Here is a 22792-nt window from a genome sequence, read left to right as displayed (position 1 = left end):
CCTCTGGCGGTCCAGTGCAGCCGTGTGCTCGCTCTCCAAGCGGCGGGTAGTGCTGCTCCGCCCCGCGCCTGCGCAGGGGTTCACACGTCCGTAACCAAGCAGCCCCAACCTTCCCTTACCCCCTCCTCTGTCATGAGACTCATTTTGGGGGAAAAACATCTGATGCTTTATATTGTGTTTCCTTTTGTGTTAGGAATTACCTTTATTTATTTGAGAGGGAGAGGGAGAGAGGGAGAGGGAGAGAGAGAAGTGTCAGTGGTTTTATCCACTGTCTCACTCTCCTAATGCCCGCAATGGCTAGGGTTGGCTAGGCCAAAACCGGCACCCAGAGTCAGGGGTGCAATCCAGGTCTCCCCCGGGGGCGGTAGAGCCCAATACTCAGTCATCACTGCTGCCTCCCAGGGTCAGGAGCCAGAGCCAGGAATTGAACCCAGGTTCTCTGATAAGGTAGACCGGCATCTTAACCAGTACGCTAAGTGTTTGCCCATCCATCCCCGGATTCGAAATGTAACATGTGTATTTACGGTTATTTCATTATCTTTCTGTTTCTATCATTATTTTTATTAGGGCTGGAACTGGTTTTGTTAGAGTTCTACAATCGCCAAGGGTTTTGAGAAGCCTTCCCATATCTTAACTTTCCTACGATCTTTGCTATTTTTTAGCATGTCACTTTATATTTTTCCCATTGAAGCGCCTGTTCTTAAAACCAGTTTTTAAAGTTTCCCATTCATTCCCTTTTTTCCCAGGGTAAATACGGTGAGCTGTTATCTTTTCTCATAGGAACTACATTCCTTTACAGACGTCTCTCGCTTCACGGCCACAGATAAACTTCTGTTGAGTCTGTAGTGAACGTGATTTCTGTACGACTTGCATTTCTTTCCTGTGCAGAAAGATACTCCTTTGATTCCTTGAAAATCTTGTTCTGCTTGCATGATGTGGACGGGCTGAGTGCCGGCTGCAGGACAAGACAAATGGTCTGGGCCCGGCCAGCCGAGCATTCCATTCCCCTAGTCGGTACGGTTGGGTTCAGAAATAGGCACATGACTTAAGCCAGGTCCATCATTCCACCCGCCAGGGACTTTTGCCTGGGTTGTTGGGAAAGAGTCTTTTGACCGGAATTCTGAATTCTACAGATCATGTAAACTTGCAGCTTCCAGGGCACGTTGCCACTAAATGGGGGGAGGCTGTTGGACAACTTGGCTGAGTGGCGCTGAGATATGGAGAGAGGGGGCAGGAAGGGAAGGGGCGGGGAGGGCGAGACCTGCATTGGAAGCCAGCGGTGCTCTATACTTCCCAGTACGTGTGTGTGTGGGGAATCACTTAATAAAGCAGAAGTGCACTTTGTAACTCAGCCCTCACTTGAGCTGGTTCTCCCTGCCCCATCTTCTGGCCGAGGGTAGAAGGTACTGGGGAGATGCAAGGTTGGCACCGGGTGGGCAGCAGGGGTGAGGCCTTGGCTTTGCCTTTCTTGTGAGAATAGAGCGTTTTTTTGTTTTTTTTTTTTTCCTTTTTTGAGACACATTTTCATTTTCTCATGCTTGCTGACCTCTGTGCCAGCCCTTGATCGGACTGTTCGCGTCCTTATTTGTGCTGGTTCTGGGGCTTAGGCAGGAACACTTCACTGCTGCTCTTCCCACCAACCCCCGCTTAAGTTTATGTTTTGAATTCTCTTGTGCTTTCTGAAGCATCAGGAAACCTATTCAGCTGGAATGCTTGGGAGCCTGAAAATACAACTGTCAGTTCTCCTGTTTTAAACGACAGCGAGGACGACAGTGGGAATCCAGCTGGGGCACCGAGTCCACCCAGAGCTGCTCCAAGCCCAAGGGCACTGTTGTGCCAACCTGCAGGTAGATGGAGCCCGAGCCGGGGCTCATGGGATGGGGAGTGAGGGCAGGCTGGGCTGGAGACACACTTGCTCCCATGCGGGCCCCCGTGTAATCTAGCCTGAATTATGGTAGTGGGCTATCCTCCAGGCCCCTGAGCTGGGGGTATAGTTTGAGCCATTTTAGGGGGTGCATCTCACATAGGACAGAGGCCAAAGATTGAGGAAAGCGGACGAAGAGTGAAATTTTAAATTCAGAGGGAAATGTCAAAGGCAGGTAAATCTGAATTTGTGGAGACAGTGTGGAGCTTTCGAAGCCTTGGAGTTGGACAGAAATAGATTTTAATTCCAGCTTGGCCATTTACCAGGCCACTTTCCTGAAATTCCATTTTAAAAAAAAGATCTCTAAAATAACAAAAAGACCATGTTTCACAGAATGTAAGCATAGAACATGCACAAAAAGTGCAAAGCATGAAAGATGGTCCTACTTATCTCATTGACAAAGACCCGAAGCTCAGAAATGATTTTGCTGAATCCCAAATGTACAAGAGAAACATGAAAAAAAAAAAAAAGGTGCTGTTCAAATGATGGGTTGGAGTCCCTCTCTGAATGTGAAGCAGGCGAAAGAGAACTTTCAGCACATTTTGCTGGCTTTTCTAGTATTTGTTTTGTTCTTCTCATTAACAGCTACTTCTACTGTATTGCCTCTGATGGCTGAACTGATCATGAGTGGCTCACTAGTGAAAACCCTCTGTGTAGCCCTCTGTGATGACAGTTTTCATTTAGGCCTGCAGGCGTCTGGGGAGGGATGAAGAGGTGCCAGGAGGTGTCAGTCAAAGGCTTTCACCTGCCCCCAAAGCAGCTGGCTCCTGGAGCGGTCTGGAAGTGGGCCTTAGGCCGAGAACAGCCACTCATTGTCCTTTGTTGCCAAAGACAATGCTGCCAGTGGGAGAAGGTCGAGGGAGGAAGACTAGCGCCAGGATTCTTGTATGTGAAAAACGCCTGCTTTATGCCCTGCTTCTGAAACAGTCTACTGCTTTTCCCACAGTTTGGTCCCAGTGGCATTTTAACAGACGTGATAGATGGTGTATACGAACACGTTCGGAACAGCCCATGTGGTGAAAAGCAGTGTTAATGCTCTTGTGTATCCGACAGGCAAATACAATAAAAAATGGCCCTCCTGCAGAAACAAGAACCCTATTATTTTTCAGGAAGATTAAATTGGTTATTACTTCCATTTATGATTCCAGCTTCCTTCAACATCAGGATTGATGTAAGTGGCGTGTACAGAAGGACAAGGAAACAATTTATGGCAAGAGTTTATCTACCTACTTGGGTTGGTTCCTCCTAAGAGGAGGAAATAATATGCAAGCTTTGATGGACTGATTTGGTCACGTAGGCTTCAGGTCTTATGTGTCACTACTGAACTGATGGTCTTTTTGAGAATGAAACTCAGGAGGCAGCTCCATCTTACAATGTCAGAGACGAAGCCAACGACTTGAGAGTAGCAACCTGAACTTTCAGCACTTGGGCTGGTAGATCTGTAGGTCCCAGGTACTGCAGGCCTATGACATGTTCTTCCACCCCACCCCCACCCCAATAACCCAAGCCTGCTGCAGGGTCCAGTGGTACGGTTGGGAGTGGAGCTGAGTCACCATCCTGTGTGTATCATGATACAGCTGTGCCCTGAGCCCACCTCCCGACTCCTGGATTCACCAGACCACTTCTGGCGGACAGCAACCTCTGCTTGATTTAACTTTTCCCTGGGAAAAATGCACCCAGTAATGTCATAAATTTTCTGAAACCAGTTTCCTTTGTGGTTGCCTGGGAGATTTTAAACATGCACCAGTTCCACCATATACCTCCTGAGCCTGTAGCTGGTATCTGAGATGCTTGGGGTGGTAGGCCGTTCCCTCTGGCCAAGCACCACGAGAGCTATACCCAGCAATGGGGTCGAGTCTCAGTGACCACTCGCCTGGGCTCCCCGGATTACAAACTCAGTGCGAAAGGTGGGTGCCTAGCAGATGGGTCTTAGCCCTCGACTTGCATAAAGGAAAGAGTGAACTGTGGGCTTTGTTAGCACCACTGAGCTGGCCACTTTCCTGGTAGCAATGGAAGCTTGAATCTCAGCACTGGGGTCGATTCTACTTGCTAGTTTCTGGAAAAAGCAGAAGTTTACTTGCCTAGGCCTTTTGTGGATCTAGAGCCCATGTGTGTGAATTACAAATGGACGCCCTCTCTGGGCAGGCCAAGCACAGCCCTCACTCCTGTGTCCCCTGGCTCTTGGGTAGCGCACAATCTGCGCAGCTGCAGGGTGGCCTCCAACTTGCTTAGCCTTGAGAATGGGATAAAGTGGATTCTCCCAGCATCCATTACCGCACCACAATTATGTACTTTATACTTACTCATGGCAATGACCCGTGGTAGTCAGAGTGGAGAGGTAAGCCTGCTCGTGTGGGAATTGGTACCTTCCATCATCAGTCATCTCACGAATGTTGGAACCATTTCATTTTGGTGAACAGTGTTAGATTTCAAGAGGAAAACTTTATCTGATTGTTTTTGGAAGAGCAATTTATAAAACAGTCTTTCTCTCTTACCTGTCCAAGGGGGAAATCAATTTAGGAGAAACCAATTCTATTGAAATAGTTATTGAAATTTAAAATTTTTTTGTGATACAAAAAGTCTATGTACTTTTATAGATGTACATAAAATGACAAGATCTAATGGTGATCTATTGTAATTTTGAAGGACTAATGAGCATAAAAGACATTTTATACTGTTTGCACAGTGTGGTGGGACACAAAAAACATCTTTTGTTGGGACCGGCACAGTGGTGTAGCAGGTAAAGCCGCTGCTTGCATTGCTGGCATCCCATATGGGTGTTGGTTTGAGTCCTGGCTGCTCCACTTCTGATCCCCCTCTCTGCTAATGTTCCTGGGAAAGCAGCAGAAGATGGCCCAAGTGCTTGGGTCCCTGCATACACCTGGGAGACCAGGAACAAGTTCCCAGCTCCTGGCTTTGGTCTGACCCACTCCCTGTCTGGGGAGTGAACTGGGGATGATGGAAGAGCTCTCTCTATCTCTGTCTCTCCCTCCCTCTCTGTAACTCTGACTTGCAAACAAATAAATAAATACATAGACACATACATGCATACATACATCTTTGGAAAAGTCTGTGGTTTGCATGGGTGGTGGGTGCTGGCAGTTCTCCTGGGCCCTGCTGCCGACACGCGTCACTAAAGGTGGTCCTACATCTTACTGAGAGGTTATTGAAAATACAGGAGGGTTTCCCTCCATCCAAGACTCTGGACCTTAGGTTAAGAATCCCCAAGGCACAAGGATTCTCCTGGAGGGGCAGCACAGGTCTTAGGGTCTGGTTGCCCCAAGTCCTTTTCTGCCTCAGGCTACCGAGGGGACCTGTGAGATGACCTGAGGCCACTGGGGCTGTCCATATCCTGTAGGAAAAGCCAAAGGGAACACTCACAGTGGATCCTGTCCTGTCCTCACTTGTGTGGGGGAAGAAAAGGGAAAAGACGGGCCCAGGGAGCCAGCTGCCCTCCTGAACTCAGAAGCGAGGCTGCTGCAAGCCTGCAGATGGGTCTCTGTTGTGTTTTCCAGCTTAGGATGAACAGACATCTTCCTCTTGCTTTGAAAAAGGTTTGAGGCAAGAGTTTTTAAATTGCATTTGCCTCTTGCTTCCCCTCAGCTTCCCAGGCTTGCTCAGCTAGAGGGCCGGGCTCGGCCGCCTGTGCCCCAGGAACGCGCAGTGGCTGGTCTGCCTCTCATCCTTCCCCTGGCTTTACGAAGCCGTTGCACCATGCACACCTGTGCTCCAGACCGCCGAGTCTGAGCTTCGGGAGATGTGAAAGTGTTTCACCTCCCTTGGAAACGTGAAATGCCATCCCTGCGTGACTGCGGTGGTCACCAGCTGAGCTATCACTGCCACACACCAGAAAAAGCAAAGCTTTCTCATTGGGACGCCAGAGCTCAGGCCTGCGTGAGGGATGGAAAGTTCAAGTTTTAGACCAAACAAAGTGCTTCTCCTGATGGGTGGGGGGAGAGTGACAGACTTCCACGGAAGGGACTCACAGCAGCGTCCTTGGCCAGGGGCCCTGCTGAAACCGGGCTTCAGGGTGATGTGGGACCACATCCTGACCTGATTTTCACCAGCGAAAAGAGACTCCCAGAATTCCGGATGCTTACCAATTTTACGTCTTGCTTCATTGATGCTTTCTCCCAGGGCCTTTGCTTCAGAAAACCTGGAGGAAAAAAACAAAAAAGCACTGAAAATTTTACTTTTTCTGCCTATCATACTTTTTTTTTTTAAAAATAATAGATTGCTAAGGTTTCTAAAATATTATAAAACTTTCTGAGAAGGCATTTGAGAAAACCTTAATAAGTGAAATACAGTAGGCTTAACAAGGGAGATAAAATTTGCATTAACAAGAAGGCACAGACTTTTCTTTCTCATATCCTCTAGTTTCTGCTTTTGCATTTCTCTTGTTTTACGATGCAAGGGTACTGGAGTAAAACACGGCTGTCTGACTTCTGTACTGTGATCTATCAATCACGGTGCCAAGATCTTACAGTTTCGGCCAAAGAATACATCCTTAAATAATGCGTTTTTCTGATTATAAAGTAATATATCAGAAGTTGGAGAACGATGGCTAGTCATGAGGCAAATCCAGCCCACTGCCTGTTTCTGTAAATAAAGTTTTACTGGAACACAGCCACACCCACTCATTTATGGATGATCTACGGCCACTTTGGTGCTATAGCGGCAGAGCCGAGTAGATGTGACAGAGACCGCATGGCCCACAAAGCTGAAAATATTTACTTCTGACCCTTTATAGAAAAAGCTTACCGTCTTTTGTTACATGACGGGGTCTTCAGAAAGTTCACAGGGCCGGGTACGGGGTGGGGCGTTTAGCCTTGCATCTAAAACACTGGTTAAGATGCCTGTGTCTTGGGCGGGTGCTGTGGCACAGTAGGTAAAGCCACTGCCTGAGATGCCAGCATCCCATATGGGAGCTGATAAGTGTCCCTGCTGCTCCACTTCTGATCCAGCTCCCTGCAAATGGCCTGGGAGAGACAGCTGAGGATGGCTCAAGTGTGTGGGTGCCTGCCATCCATGTGGGAGACCCAGAAGAAGCTCCTGGGTTTGACCTGGCTCAGCTCTGGCTGTTGTGGCCACCTGGGGAGTGAATCAGTGGATGGAAGATCTCTTTCTCTCCCCATCTCTTTCTCTGGGACTCTTTCAAATAAATAAAAAATTAATAAATCTTAAAAAAAAAAAGATGTCTGTGTTCTACATTGGAGTACGTGGGTTCAATTCCTGGCATTGGCTCCTGACTCCAGCTTCCTGCTAAAGTAGGCCCTGGGGCGTTGTGGTGATGGCCCAAGTAATTGGGTTCCTGCCACCCTTGTGGGAGGTCTGAATTGAGTTCCTGGTTTCAATCCTAGGGCTGGCCTTGATTTTTATGCACATCTGAGAAGTGAATCAGTGGATGGGAACTCATTTTCTCTGTCTTTCTCTCTCTGCATCTCTCTTCCCTTTTCCATCTTTCAAATAAAGAGATTATTTTTTTATTGAAAGAATTCATTGGAAACTGCATATTATAATAAAAATTATGCAATGATTTCAAACATTTTTTGCACCAAAATAAACTTATCTTTTAATCTCATTTCCATGAACTTCTTGAACTTCTCTCATGATTATCATGCCAGATTTTGAAAATTTAACAAGAAAAAAAACCTCTAATAAATCCTCTACCAAGAAATAAGCATATTTGGATATGCATTTTCGTCTAGTCTTTCTTCTGGCCAGTTTTTATGGGCTTGAGGTCATACTGTATTTTGTGCTCTGATTTTTTTTTTTCCACTTGGCAATTTGCGTCGTCCCCTGTGTCACGGGGAACGTTTATCTGTGATGTCCGCCTACCAGCACAGCAGAAGGTCGTGCTGATGTGTGACTAATGAGTCCTTCGTATTTCCTAACTCGTATTTATGAATCCAGGCTTGCGCCGGGGAAGCGGTGCAGGACACAGCCTGCGCGAGGAGCACGTGGCACGGCCCCTCCCACGCAGTGGGCCCTTGGAAATGTTAGCTGCTTTCCTTCTCTCTCCTTTCTGACATGAAATGAAAGAGGCCATCGAAAGCCACTGGAAAAAAAGGTGCTACAGGGAGCCACTGTGCTCTCTTGGGGAACATTAGCCGTGACAAGGGAGGGGCCGGCCCAAGAGCGGGGAGCAGCCGGGCCAGCTCCATGTGCACGGTGGGATTGGCCTGTGTTTTGTGGATGCACAGGAGTTTTTAGGAAGCATTTTCTTAGGGAAATTTCAAAATAGACACAAAATAGAATAGTTGAAGGAGCCCTCACAAACCCTCCTTCCCATTTCATTAACTGTCCAATTATTTCACTTTCCACCCTCGCTCCATCCATTCCTATCCATCTTACTGCATCCCAGCAAATCCCAGATATAGCCAGGAGCCAGGAGCTTCTTCCGGGTCTCCCACACGGGTGCAGGGGCCCAAGGCTTTGGGCCATCTTCTACTGCTTTCCCAGGCCATAGCAGCGAGCTGGGTCAGACGTGGAGTAGCCGGGACTAGAACTAGTGCCCATATGGGATGCCAGCACTGCAGGCAGCAGCATTACCTGCTATGCCACATCGCCAGCCCCTAGGTCCACAATTTTCTAAGAGGAAGTGGAGGGAGGAGGGCATTTCAGGCCGGGGAGCAGCTCAAGCAAAGGCCACCGTGCCCAGCGGCTCAGCGCTGGATGGAAAAGAAATGTGAGTTACATCATCGCTGTTTTCCGAATCTGTCTGCTGGGCCTGGGCCTGCAGAAGGGAAGTTTCCAGAGAAGGGGACACAACTCCTTCTCGACGCTAGGTTTTTGGGAAGCCACCCAGGCTTCCTTATGAAGGATGGTCAGGTTCACGGTAGACTCTGTGTGTCCTTTCCCATCACCTTCTGCAGAGACGTGTAGTTCCCTTTGATGCAATTCCAATTTAATTCTGCTCAACAAACATTCACATTTAATGTCGGTGCTGTGCTGGGCACTGTGGGCCCCTGCTGGTCTTGGCTGCTGGGCGGGCACGATCTGAGGTGTGGCCCAGCACCCGGCAGCTGAGCGTTGCCTGCCTGCTCTGTTCCGCCATGGCAGGGACCGTGGCGGTTAGACCACCGCTGTGTCTACCCCCAGTCCCTAGGATTCAACAGGATTCCACAGTCACGCACAGTTCAGTGACTCCTCCTATTTTCTGTTCCGTAGGGTTCAGGAAGCTCTCGACTCTTTGGACTTAGGAGAACACGAAAGCAAGGCTGCAGAACTGCTAGAAGTCAAAACAAGTGTGCGGATGGAAGAGGGAAGGCGCTATGAGCAGAAGAGGCAGTTTCCACTGCAGCGCTGCCCAGAGGCACTCTGGCATCCTGGCAGGGAGCGCCCCAGCGTTGGCAGTGTCCACGTGCGTCCAGGGGGTGCTGGAGGGCGCTGTTGGGGGCTGCGGCCAACCATCTCCAGAGGGCCGCCCTGTAGCAGAGCTGACACAAACTGCAGGGCAGCCGCGACCTGTGCCACCGGCCCTTGCAGCCCAGCACAGAGCTAAAATGCGCTTTGCCACTGGGGAGGCGTGGTCTGAGGGTGGTGCCTCTTCGTGACACCATTGGCAAGCTGTCGCCACTCACCTCACCCACATGTGTTCCTGGTCATCAAGGGGAACTCTGAGACACCCAGGAGAGGAGAGAGGGAAGGTGTAGAGTGAGATGGGAGTGATGAGGAGGAAAAGGCGGAGGCTAGGAAACAGGTGGGAAGAAGGTGGTCCTATCAGTCCTGTCTGTTCTTCGTGGCCCACCCTGCACCCGCACAGCTCCCCGGCTCCCCATCCTCCCCCCGGTCCCGTCTCCCTCCCACTCTGCTCCCTCTGCTTCATCCTGCCCCTAAAGTTCTCCTCACCTAGGAGGAGCTTCCTGGCTCCTGACTTCTCAAAGAGCCAACCTGGGTGCAGGGTGGCTACCCCGGTTCTGACTTTTCTGGGGCAGGACATGCTAAGCCTCTGCTGTCTGCTGAGGAGGTGTGGAGGAGGGGCAGGAGGAGGGCCCTGTGGCTCAGCCAGGACCACCAGTGAACCACTGAAGGGCTCTCTGCCCTGCCAAAGTCTTCCTGTCTCGGTGCAGCTAGCTGCTCTGGGGAGTATGGTGCCAGTGCAGATGCTGCAGGCGGCTGGGTTCACCTGGCAGAAAAATCTGGGCTGGGCTTGGAGGGGAGAAGGAAGGCAGGGCCCTGGCTGTTCTTCCATGAGCCTGGCTTCTGTGACACCCAGGCCCCCCATCTCTCATCCAGCAGCGCACCAAGCAGGTGCCGTGGGACCCAGGGGAAGCCTCTCCATCACCAGCTCCCAAGGCACCACCTCTCTCCTTGGTCATCTTTCCTGGATGTCAGTGTCTCCAGGACTTTGTCCCAGGCCCTCTGCTCACACAACCTGCTCTCCCTTGTCATTCCATTCATGCCAGTGTCTTCTTTGGGGACACCTCCTACATCTCCATCTCAGCCCTGCCTTGTTTAATCCCTGGCCCAGCGGTCCCTTGGGTTCCCAGCAGAGAAAACTCACTGTTTCGTGAAGACCTCATCACTGCCCTTGGAAGCCCCTTGTTCCTCCTGCTGCCTCCCTTCCCATGTGTGGTCCCGGCATGCACCCAGGGCCCATGCCAGTCACTCGCACACCACTCTCTGCCCCTCTCCCTGTCAGCCCTCCCACACGATCCTGGGATCCCAGCCACTCCACAGTCTCCTATCTATCAGGGCCTTTCCTTGGGCTTCTTCCTCACCCCCCACCGTCTCAGCGACCACTGCTGGCTCCTCCTGTGCATTCCCGCTACCTGCCTGCAGGGTAGTTCCCCATGCCTGTCATCAGGGTAGGCCCTGAGTGGTGCTCCTTGATCAGCCCCCTGCTGAGGACTCCTCAGGGGCTCTCTGGTGCCCACATGCCTTTCATGGCACAGAAGAGGTTCCGTGCTCTGGCTCCTCCCATCTCCTCCAGCATCCTCTTTCCAGGCTGGCCTGCATGGCTTTCCGTTCCCTGTCACTGTGGGGCTGCTTCCTGCTCCTGGAGCCTCTCTACCCACATCTGGCTGGTTACTACCTGCTCCCTCCACTTTCACCACGATGACTGTCTCTCTAGATGGCTCTCTAGGACTGGGCGAGTCCACACTGGGAGCTTCCCGGGGCTCCACAGCTGTCACAGGAGAGAGCTTACTGTACAAGAACTGCATGTCCACTTGTTTGTCTCCCTTCCCATAGCGTAAGCTCTGTGTCGGGCATTTGGCCTTGCAGTTAATGTGCCCACGTACCACATTAGGGCACCTGGGTTTAATCCCCAATTCTGGCTCCTCACTCCAACATCTCACCACTGTGGACCCTGGGAGGCGGCAGCGATGGCTCAAGTCGTCGGGTTCTTACTCTCCAGGTGGTGGGAAACCTGGAGGAGTCCATGGCTGTCAGCTTTGGCCCCAGGCCCACCCTTGGTTGTCGTGGGCGTTTGGGAGTGAGCCAGAGGAAGGGAGCTCTGTCTGTCTGTCTCTCAGCTACGTGACCAGCACTTGCCTTGACTGTTGAGGAACAATTTGGTTGGTTGGTTTCGTTCTTTTCTTTATTTTTTTTCTTCAAACTAACTGGTGGACTCTCTACTTAGGATAGGGTTAATCTTATGCATATAAAAATTAACTAAAAATTGATCTTTGTGAAAAATAAGAATGGGGAAGGAAGAGGGAGGAGGAAGAAAGGTGGGAGTATAGGTAGGAAGAATCGTCATGTTCCCGAATTTGTATATATTAGATGCATGAAGTTGTATTCCTTAAACAAAATAAAATAATGAAAAAAGAAAAGCTTACAGAATATATTGTAAGCTCCAAGAGGGCAGTGACCCTGTCTGTTTAATTCCTGCTTACACCCCTGGGGCTTAGCACAGGGGTTCGCTCCCAGGAAGCGTTGCACAGATATTCACAGAACAAAAGGAGATGAGCACGAGCAAGCGTGTGTGCAAAGGCGAGCGTGTGGGGGGAGCGCACTGGACTGGGAGTCAGCTCCCCCTCTCGCTGGTGGGGCTCAGCTCCCTCACCTCTAAGTGGAGGATGACATGCCTCCCAGGCTGGGCTGGTGTGGCGAGGACATGCGCGCCAAGTGTGTTTTGCCTGTGTGCGTTGTGACCGCTGCCTGGTAGCGGCGTGCGATGTCTGCCAGGTGGGCTGCGTGCTGGCAGCAGTAACCATCCACAGCAAACCGGAGGTCCAGGAGGCACCCTCCGGAGCCAGCGCTCAAGCGGCCGCGGCCTGGCTGCCGTGGGAACGGAGAGGAAGGGGCGGGTGAGGAGGAGTCCCACGTCACTTCCCGGAGCAGCTGAGCCTGACGTCCTGCGCAGGGTGTGTGTCGGGTGCGTCTCTCCGTCATCACTGGGGCAGCTGCCGTGGAAGCCGGCACCTGGCTCTGCCCCAGGGCAGCTCACTAGGGAGCATGGGCAGCGGCTGCAGGAAGCTACAGGCCCTCGACAGGCCACTGGGTTCCCGAGAGCCTCTCACTCGTACTCCTTCCCTGTCCTGCCGGCTGGAGGGGCTTCTCCAGGCCCTGGGCAGGTCTGCGTTGGACAGCAAGGAGTTCCTGCAGTGTCTTCCTAGTCCAGAGCGGCTGACGTCACTCCCAGCCCTCTGGTCTGTCCGAGAGGAAGGGGAGACTGGGCCCGACTTTCCCACTTCCTTCCCATAAGCCTGTGGGTAGCACCGTGGCGCCGCCATTTGGCCGCAATGAGGAGCCTTGCTTGCACTTGCAGTACTAGCGTCCCTTGCGTCCTCTGGCTGCCCCTGAGACGGCCGCCCTCTGTCTCGGAAGCAGGCTCTCCCCGGCCACAGCAGGCCTGGGCTGCGTCCTCCTGCTTCTAGGAGGAGGCTCTGGGTATTCTCAGCAGGCTTCCCGTCTGCTAGGAGTGCTCGACGTCAATTTCAACATTCTCAGACAGCAACCAAAAAACGTGCTGTGTGCACCATTTTGCAACCGTTTCTCTGTTTTAAAAACTGTTGGGGAGCGGAGGAGATGTTAACCTCATCTCTGTTCTCAGAGTTGATAATTCCAGTTCAGCAGACAAGGTATAACCACAAAAAATTAGTGAACTAATGAAGGCTAAGCCTGAGGTGTAATTGGAATCAGGGGACTTGTCCTGGGTGTTATTTCCAGATGGTGTAACAGGATTGCTCTCCACCCTCCTCCAGTCTCCCTGCTGGCCTGGGGCTGCTGCTCATCCCAGGACAGGAGGACCCAGCGGAGCTGGGGCGTGCTTTTCCTGGTTTAGTTCACCTTGTCAACGCCTTCACTTCCAAGCGTAGTTATCTCCTCCTTTATTTCCTCTCCTGTTATTTACTGGAACTCCGTCTCTGGCAAACGAGAGGAGGCTGTGCGGTGCTGGGCCTGGGCAGCTGCCCAGTGCGGGTTTTCCAGCCTCTCTCCCTTTTATTATCTACTCTGAGGATGACTCACGCCTGGAGAATGCTGTGATTTTGAATTGCAATTTTTCTGTATCGGAAAAAAATCCGCTTAAGAATTGGCTTGCATGCTCCAGCTCAGCAGAGGGCAAAATATCCTATTAATGTGCCAACATCTTATTTCTGTTGTCACAGACAGGCAGCAACCTCCCCCGGCCTGGGGGCCGGAGCTTCCAGATGCTAGAGATTCCCTGTGCAGGTACAAAGGGGAAGAGAAACCCTTGTGCCAAGTCCTATGAGTGCACGAGGCTGAGCCATTTATTGTGCCCTCCTGCAAAACTCAGCATCAGTCCTCGCCAGAGGCAGGCAGCGGAGGGACCCTGGGCCACCAGCAGTCCTGACATTAGGGCTTGGAACCTGCTTGCTATGGGGCAGAGAGGCTGCACTAACCCAGGCCTTTGGTGTGGGGCTGACTGGCTCCAGCCTCTTTTATTTTTTTATTTTTTGACAGGCAGAGTGGACAGTGAGAGAGAGAGACAGAGAGAAAGGTCTTCCTTTTGCCGTTGGTTCACCCTCCAATGGCTGCTGTGGCCGGCGCGCTGCGGCCAGTGCATCGCACTGATCTGAAGCCAGGAACCAGGTGCTTCCTCCTGGTCTCCCATGGGGTGCAGGGCCCAAGGACTTGGGCCATCCTCCACTGCACTTCCGGGCCATAGCAGAGAGCTGGCCTGGAAGAGGGGCAACCGGGACAGAATCTGGCGCCCCGACTGGGACTAGAACCTGGTGTGCCGGCGCCACAGGTGGAGGATTAGCCTATGGAGCCGCGGTGCCAGCCAGGGCTAACTGGCTCCAGCCTCTTTCTGTGGCCCTTCTCCAACAGGAGACCACAGCAGCAGAGCCCTCAGACCGCACAGTGACTTGATATCTGAAGTGAGGTGTCAAGTGGGAGGTCAGCCTGGGGGATCCCTTGCAGAAAGGTGAGCCTTAACAGTGGAGTCAGGAAACAGCACCCGAAGCCCAGCCTGAGTCAGACTCCTTGGGTCTGCATCTGTATTCTCAGCACCGGCCAGGGCTCCCGTAGCTGTCTCACTTGGGTCCTCCCTGTCGTGGTAGCGAATGCGAGCACACATGCGGACAGGGCCGGGGTTACTGGGAGAACATTCCTGAAGTAGCAGTGGCACAGAAGTCACTGCTATGAGAATCCGTGGTGCTCATTATGTTAACGCTTGCAGTGGGAGCACTGGTTGTGCAGTTGTCCATGTACAGAAACATTTTTTCTCAGTCTCTACTGCCTGAAGCAGTTATGAGCATGTAATATGTAATCACTGAAAAACCTCCATGAATGCAACCCAAAGCTCTGATCCTCAGAAGGGCAGGTTCTAGGCTGCACCCTGCTGGTGTCAAACTGTCCTTTAATCATTGGTAGGACAGTAACTTTCAACAGATGTAGACATTTTTTAAAATGTGGGCTGGTCTCCTGACTTTTCGTGTGATTTAAAAAGACTGACTGACTGCTGGGAAAACCTCTTTTTGGAGGAAGTTTTGTACGTGGTCTCGCTAATTCCCTTGCACTGCAGCCACACGTGGGAGATGGAATCAGCGGTGTCACCAGCCCAGGCTGCCTGACTTCGGTACGTCTCAGCCCAGAAGCACATTGGTTGTGTGGGCTGTCCGAGCTCTCCTGCATCAGAATCAGGTGAGCTGTGCTTTAGAAGGCGTCAAGGGGCTGGCGCTGTGGCGTAGTGGGCTAAGCCTCCACTTGCAGCGCCAGCATCCCATATGGACACCGGTTCTAGTCCCGGCTGCTCCTCTTCCAATCCAGCTCTCTGCTATGGCCTGGGAAAGCAGTGGAAGATGGCCAGCGTCCTTGGGCCCCTGTACCTGTGTGGGAGACCTGGAGGAAGCTCCTGGCTCCTGGCCTTGGATTGGCGCAGCTTCGGCTGTTGTGGCCATCTGGGGAGTGAACCAGCGGTTGGTAGACTTTCTGTCTCTCCCTCTCTCTGCATATAACTCTGCCTCTCAAAGAAATAAATAAAATAAAAAAGAAGGCTTTAAGAGACCACAGGACCCTCATCCTGCCCATCCCTACCCGACTCCCTGCTGGAAATAGACCTAAACTCAGGTTACAAACCAGAACCAGGGATAGCAATTTTGGAGTAAGAAAGATGAAGTATTACATTCTCCTTAAGTTAGTGGTTCTTAAGCTTGGGTGTGTGAGAGAGGCACCTGATGATTTGTTAATCTGCAGGGAGTTGGGGACCCTGGCTCAGAGGTTCTGGATCTCAAGGTTTCTGGACAAGATCTAAGCCAATGGTTTTCAAATCTGGTAACTATTGGAATCCACTTGAAAATTTTTTTTAAAAAGAGAGAGAAGGAGGGAGGGAGATTGAGAGACATAGAAAAGTATCTTCTAGCCACTGATTTACTCTCCCAGTGCCTGCAACAGCTGGGGCTGGGACAGGTAGGAGCTGAGAATCAGGAACTCAATCCAGGTCTCCCATGTGGGTGGCCAAGACTCAAGTACTTGCTATAACCTGCTACCTCCCAGGATGAACATTAGCAGGAAGTTGGTATCAAGAGCAGAGCTGAGACTTGAACCTGGTGCTCAAATATGGGCTAATATGGGATGTACCATCTTAACTGGCATCTTAGCAACTAGACCAAGTGCTTGCTCTATTCTGATTGTTTCATCTTCTAGGTCTTTGTAACACATTTTCCTCATTTAAAATGTTTATTTATTTGTTTTCATCTACAGAGAGAGAGAGAGAGAGAGAGAGAGAGATCTTCCATCCATTGGTTCACTTTCCAAATGCCTGCAAAAGCCAGGGCTAGGTCAGTCAGGCCCCAGCCAGGAGTCCAGAACTTAATCTGGGTCTCTTAAGGGAGTGGCAGAGGCCCGAGTACTTGAACTACCACCTGCTGCCTCCCAGGATGTGTTAGCAGGAAGCTGGATCAGAAGTGGAGTAGCTAGGACTCTAACCAGCACTCTGATACGGGATGCTGGCATCCCAAGCAGCAGCTTAACCCGCTGCACCACAACATTGATTGCATTTTCCTTATTTTATTTCAACAAATAACACTGTGTCACACGTGGCATATAAGAGTTCACTACGTCTTCTGAGTTCTGGACCAATGTTTTCAGCAGTCTTTACGCTTGCTTCAGGGCTTCATGTTGAGGATGTGTGTCTAACTCACAGACTAGTTCAACCGAGCTGTGCATCCCTGAGCTTACTCTAAAGGGGTCCAGAACCCAGCCTCATTTGACAACATGCCAGCAGATGATTCTGCCTTCTCTGCCTGTGCCCTGGGGAACACACGAGAGCACACTTCTACCACAAGATGTGCTTATGTGAGGGTACTTCAAAATGATTGTGGAGGGGCTGGCATTGTGGTGCAGCAGGTTAAGCAGCCTCCTGCAATGCTGGTGTCCCATATGGGTGCCTATTTGAGTCCTGGCTACCCCACTTCTGATCCAGCTTCCTGCTAATGTGCCTAGGAAAGCAACAGAATATGGCTCAACTGCTTGGGCCCCTGCATTTACGTAGGAGACCCAGATGGAGTTCCAGGTTCCTGGCTTTGGCCTGATCTAGTTCCTGTGGTTGCAACCATTTGAAATGTGACCCAGCAGATGGAAGATTCTTTCTCTCTCTTTCTGTATGTGTCTGTGTCTCCCTCTCTCTAACTCTGCCTTTCAAATAAATAAATTTTTAAAAATGATCAAGAAGTTTATATTGGTAGGAAATAATTGTGAAATACATGCATACTAAGGGGTGCTCAAGAAATTCATGGAAAATGTGTCAGGAAAAAAACTACGTATGGATTTCAAAATTTCTCGCACCAAAATAAATGTGCCTTTGATGTCCGTTTTTGGAGTCCCCTGCAGAACAGCTGGAGGGCCTGGTGCTCCAGGACCATCATTTGGTCCAGAGAACTACCACCAGGGAGACAGCCACAGAGTTGCAACCTCACGAGATGTCAGCTACGATGTGATGACTGCATATCAAGTTAATGGAGCAGACCCGGCCACAAAAGCTGCTCACCCCAATGAGACTGGGATGATGACAGAACTGTCATGGGCTGGGCAGATCAAACTCGAACCTGAATGCACGCCATGCCTTATCTCTCACAAGTTGGGCTGAGCAGAGAAGGAAGGACAGAGGAGCAGGTCTGCTCTGGGCTGGGCTGGCCACACCCTGGAAGGCCAGTTGCGTTCAGAGTCAGGCTTACCTCTGTTTCAGAATCTGCTTGTTGTCATCCAGGGTAACGCTGTCAGAGTGGTCCCTCTTGAAGATTTCGAAAGCCTCCTGGCGTCCTAAAGACATTTCCTCTCTCATCCCTGTTTGGAGACACAGGGAGATGGCCTCAGTCACAGCATCAGGATCCTATTAATTTCACTGCTGCTTTGGTCAGACCACAAAACCAGCCCTGGCTCCGAGAGGCCCGCGGCAGGGAGCCTCTGACCAGACAGGTGGCCTCAGGCTCGTCCCGCTGGCCCCCGAGCCGCCGTCGCCCCGCAGGTCTGTGCCTGTGCCTGCCTCCATGTGACTTGGGGTGGGGTGGGGTTTGGAATGTCGGGTCAGAGGAAATGAAACCCAGAGCGCCTGGCCAGGGCCAGGACTGCCCGGAACATCTGCAGATGCGCTTTCTGCCAGCATTCGGCGGCACACGTTGCCCTGTTTTCCTGTTAGGCCCTCTTTTGGTTTTCTGTTAAATTGTACCCTGAGTTTCCAGGCATCTAGTTAAGGGAAGGATAATCCAGACAGATACAGAATTTAGGAAAGTCTCCTCTTCATCCCATGTAATGATTCATCCCTGGCCAGTGAGACGGCTCAGATTCCAGTGAAAAGTTGAGTCCTTGGTGGCAAGCCCCAAGGCCCAGGGTCCCCGTTCCGGGTCTAACTCCAGGGTCTTGCATTGCCCCTGCCACTGCAGGCCGACACTCACTGTGGGGCCCCGCTCCGAGCAGCCAGAGCCCTCACAGCAAGCGGGGTGCATCCATGCACCAGGCCCTTTTCCTCGCAACCTCTCCGGTGCGGCTTCATGCAGCTGTGTGCCGGGGAGCCCCTGCGTGACAGCTGGATTCACAGCTGGATTTGGGAGGAATCTGCAGTTTCTGTTTTAATGCTTCTACCTCCGGATTTTTTTTTTTTTTGTCTGTGTGACCTTTTCCCATGTTTCTATCGGGCAAGTCTGTTTATCTTTGAAGTCCTGGCTGAATGTTGTTATCTCTAGGAAGCTTTCCCTGCAGCTCAAGCAGAACAAATCTTGCCCCTGCCTTGTTCCTTATCAGCACACCTGAACTTGCACAGCCCGGCAGACACTGTCACTTCACGTCACAACCCTTTCTGGTGAAACGCAGGTTTCTCCAGGGGCAGAGATAGCATTTAAAAAACATTTTTTATGTGTGTAAATCCCCAGTGTTTTGTTCACTAGCTGGCATTCAGAAGGTGCTCCGCATATGTCTGTTACATGAATCAGGTCGAGCATGAGTGGCAGGGATGACCTGCCTTGGTCTTCTGGCCCTGGGTTCCACTCAGATGGGCCCACTTACAACATCTCCTCTTGCCTGGAAATAGTCCCAGCGGGAGGAACGGGACCAGCCCATCTGACACCAATTTGATGATAAAAATAGCACCATGAAGAATGTCTGAATGGTGAGGCATAGGAAGACACCGCACCCTTTCCCAATAAGAAGCAAATGGGCATGGCTCAGTTCTGTCTCCACATCTGCCCTGCACTCTCTGGCACGGGGCGGGCCTGGCAACGGGTGTGTGCGAGATGCAGAGAGGTGGGCCCCGACGCTTGAGAGATGTTAACGAGGGAGTGCTCTGGGCCAGCACCGCCCCCCAGGAGCCAAGGGACTTATCCTGGTCACCTCCCCCATCTGAGCCCACTTCTAACAGGGCTGTAGCTGTAGTATGGTTCCGGAAGAGGGAAGTTTCACAGAGACTGCTCCAGAGCCTGCTTGGGGGACTGAGGCAAACCATCTCCCACAGTGGGCGTGATAAGATGGCCTCTGGCTTCCACCAACCAGGTAGCAGCAGGTGTGGGGAGCAATCTGGACTGGACTAAGTTACTGGAATTAAGACTTATTCTATGCATCTGCTCTCCCACAATATGGCGCTGGGAGAGGAGAAAACAGCTTCTACACAGCTGCCTCCAGTTCAGCCAATAAACTGTAGGACCTACTCCTGATTGGAGGAGAGCAGCGTACTCGGCGTGTGGGCAGCCGAGTTGGGATTGGCGGAGGAGGACTATAAAGGAGGAGAGAGACGGCATGCACCGGGAACATCTAAGGGGAACATCTAAGGGGAACACCTGTGCAGCCCCTGAGAGAGCCGGCCGGCGGTGTGCCGCTCCCCTGCGGAAGTGGGGAATGTGGCAGGGGGAACCGCCCTTCCACGGAGGTGGAAGGGACAGTAGCCAACCCGGGAAGAACCAGCAGCAAACCCGGGGAGGGCCGAGCAGACGAAAGAACAGCGCAGAGTCCTGTGTCGCTCCTCCACGAAGAGAGGGAGCGACAGCAGGGGTGGGGCTTAGGGCATGGAGAGCTGCTCAAAAAGCTTGGACAGATGAGAAAGCTCTTGGTCTCTCCTCTCCTGGCTTTGCTTTCTTGTAGAGTTGACAGAGTGAATGCTAAGGTTTTTCAGTGGCTTTGGCACTGTCACAGCAGTGGGACCTGTGGCATGGAGAACCAATGGGCACCCCTTCCCCTGGTGCAGGGCCCTGGGCACGGTGTGCACAGAGGAGAACGAACGCACTGAATGGTCGTCTGGGATCATTCTGTTGAGAACCTTGAAGGTCCTGCTAAGAAATCTGGGGCCAGAGGCGGAATGGATCATCCACGGATTGGCATTTCTCAAAGACTCAGGATCTCAGAGAGTACACGGCAGGGGAAAGTTACAATGGGAACACTCAGTACTTCTGGAGATTTAAAAGGCACTGAGGGACCTGTCCATGCCGAGGGCTTATCACCGGGAACAGGACATTGCTTTCCTCCTGCTATCCCTGGGGAAGTACTCTGGAGTCAGGGACGCAGGGGAATGAACCCTGGTGCAAGGGCCGTGATCCTAGCAATGACCTGTCAGGAGAGCTAGTGCAGGGAGGCCAACATGAGGTGGCTCACCGAGCCCAGAGCCCTAAGGAGGAGCAAAGCCCAGATTCCTCGGGGCTTCTTCAAGGGTTGCTGCATGGAGCACGAGCCCGAGAGTCCGCAGGGGGTCCCTGGGAGGGACTCTGGGGAGTAGCTGTCATGGGTGAACCTTGTCCACAGTGCAGCTTCGCTCTAGTCCATCGCTTCCTGCTTGTTCGGAGCCCATATCCGGCTCCCTCGGCCTTGCACTAATAGGCCGCTTCTCATTCCAGTCTGGGATCACCTTCAACGTTCATGGACACCTTCTTTACTTTTTGATGAGAAACTGAAGTCGCCACTTCCTTTTTCGTCTGAGAATTTAGAAAGCAGCCTCCTCTTGCTATGGCAAGCTCTCGCCCCTGAGCGCATAACGCACGTGCCAGAAAGAGAAAGAGCAAGTACAGCAAAAACAGCCATTGAATGCCCGCCTTGCTAATGAGACAATCACCTATTTATTTATTCTCTCAAGAAGTATTTGTTTATCCTAGGCGCAGTGCTAAGCCTGTGTCAGGCATGAGAGAAATCAAACAAGCAGAGTAAAGCTTTGATCCTTATGCTGAAAGCTCAAAGTCTAGTAAGGGAGAAAGAAAAGTGGAACAAATTACAGTGAGGGCTGCTGCTTGCTCCAGGGAGGGAAGGCTGTGGCCAGCACTGGGGAACAGGAGGGAGGAAGACGGGGGAGGCGAATTCCGGCGGGGAGAGTGGGAAGGGGCTGCGGCGGGAGGGAACACAAGCACTTAGCCTGCAAGGGTCCTGGAGGATGGCGCAGCACTGGCCAGGTGGAGACGATGTAAAAGAAGATGCCAGGTGGAGGGGACGGGGACGCGGACGCGGTGTGAATGAAGGAGGCGCTGTGGGGACCTGCGTCGTGGCGCAGTGGTTAAGCTGCCACCTGCTACGCCAGCATCCTGCACTGGAGCTCTAAAGTCCCAGCTGCTCTGCTTCCAATCCAGCTCCCTGCTAAGGCTCCTGGGAAGGCAGTGGAAAATGGCCCAAGCAACTGGGTCTAGTTCCTGGTTCCTGGCTTTGGTCTGGCTCAGCTACAGCCATTGTGGCCATTTCAGGAGTGAAGCAGCAAATGGAAGATCTCTCTCTTTGCCTCTCTCTCTCTCCATACCTCTGCCTTTCAAATAAATAAAATAAATCTAAACAAATTGGTTATAAAGGGGTGAACACTGCCCAGCTTTTGGAGGCATAAGTTCTTCTCTAAGACCAGCTTTTTTGGGGAAAGCGTGATGGAGAGGGCCAGGCTGGTGGTGCTCATCACGACTGCTAGGAGACTGCACTCTTCCTAACACCTCTCTTGCCCAAAACCTTGCTTTGCTTTCTATTCACAGAAAACACCACGACTTTTGTTGACTATTTCCATAGCTTACTTCAAATGTCAATATATCCCATTGTAATTTCTAGAAATTGTAAGCTGCATAAGAGTTTAGATTTTATCAGTTTGGTTTGCTAAAATATTTTCTTTTTTTTAAGATTTACCCATTTATTTGAAAGACAAAATAGAGGAAAGATAAAGAGAGAGAGAGAAAGAGACAGACAGACAGACAGACACATACACAGATTTGGGCCAGGTTGAAGCCAGGATCCTGGAACTCAGTCTTGATCTCCCACATGGCTGGCAGGGGCCCAAGTACTTGGGCCATTTTCCACTGCTTTCCCAGGTGCATTAACAGGGAGATGGATCGGAAGTGGAGGAACTGGGACTTGAATAGGCGCTCATATGGGATGTTGGTGTCACAGGTGGCAGGCAGCTTAACCTCTGTCCCACATTCCAGCCCTGGATGCACTGTTGATAGCACCTGAATAGCACCTGGTATTGGAGAGGAAGTCAAGTCTTTGAAGGAATGAATGTTACAAATGTTGAGTGCTCTTTCTTTTGATGTGGTGTATTGTGATGTTCTGGGGGACTGAACCACGCAGCCATCGTCCATCATTTGCCCTCACTCCAGGCTCCTGGGGGAGCTCGGGATTTTAGAAACTCACCACCATCTTCCCCTCACTGCCTGCCACCACCGACCATTGGTAGAGATCAACTGCAACCCCAAGACGCTTTTAGAAAAATGTATCTGCTCTTGAGAGGATACAATTATTTCAGGGATAGCAAAGAAGAACTGCATCATTTGTTTTATTTTATTTTTTAGGATTTATTTATTTTACTTGAAAGTCAGAGTTACACAGAGAGGAGAGGCAGAGAGAGAGAGAAAGAGAGAGAGAGGTCTCCGAAAGCAGGAGCCAAGAGCTTCCTCCGGGTCTCCCATGCAGGTGCAGGGCCCAAGCACTTGGGCCATCCTCCACTGCCCTCCCAGGCCACAGCAGAGAGCTGGACAGGAAGTGGAGCAGCCGGGTCTCAAACTGGCGCCCACATGG

The 22792-nt window shown here is 51.5% G+C and overlaps 1 protein-coding gene across 6 annotated transcripts in view; it reads right to left on the bottom strand.

Moving 5' to 3' along the window:
- KIF6 (kinesin family member 6) overlaps positions 1-22792 on the bottom strand; it is a 440562-nt gene that overhangs the window by 73846 nt on the left and 343924 nt on the right. For all 6 annotated transcript variants that reach the window (XM_070074112.2, XM_051854771.3, XM_008262871.5 and 3 more), the window contains 2 exons: positions 17515-17623; positions 6025-6080 (listed from right to left, as the gene is read on the bottom strand). In XM_070074112.2, coding sequence (XP_069930213.2) covers positions 6025-6080; positions 17515-17623 — 165 coding nt within the window. The remainder of the gene's footprint in view (positions 1-6024; positions 6081-17514; positions 17624-22792) is intronic.

This window comes from Oryctolagus cuniculus, chromosome 5, assembly GCF_051225735.1.
Source record: "Oryctolagus cuniculus isolate XC-2025 breed Fujian yellow rabbit chromosome 5, ASM5122573v1, whole genome shotgun sequence".
In the NCBI taxonomy this organism is placed as follows: domain Eukaryota; kingdom Metazoa; phylum Chordata; class Mammalia; order Lagomorpha; family Leporidae; genus Oryctolagus; species Oryctolagus cuniculus.
The sequence above is the reverse complement of the archived record's forward strand: the minus strand, read 5'-3'. Positions and strand labels throughout refer to the sequence as shown.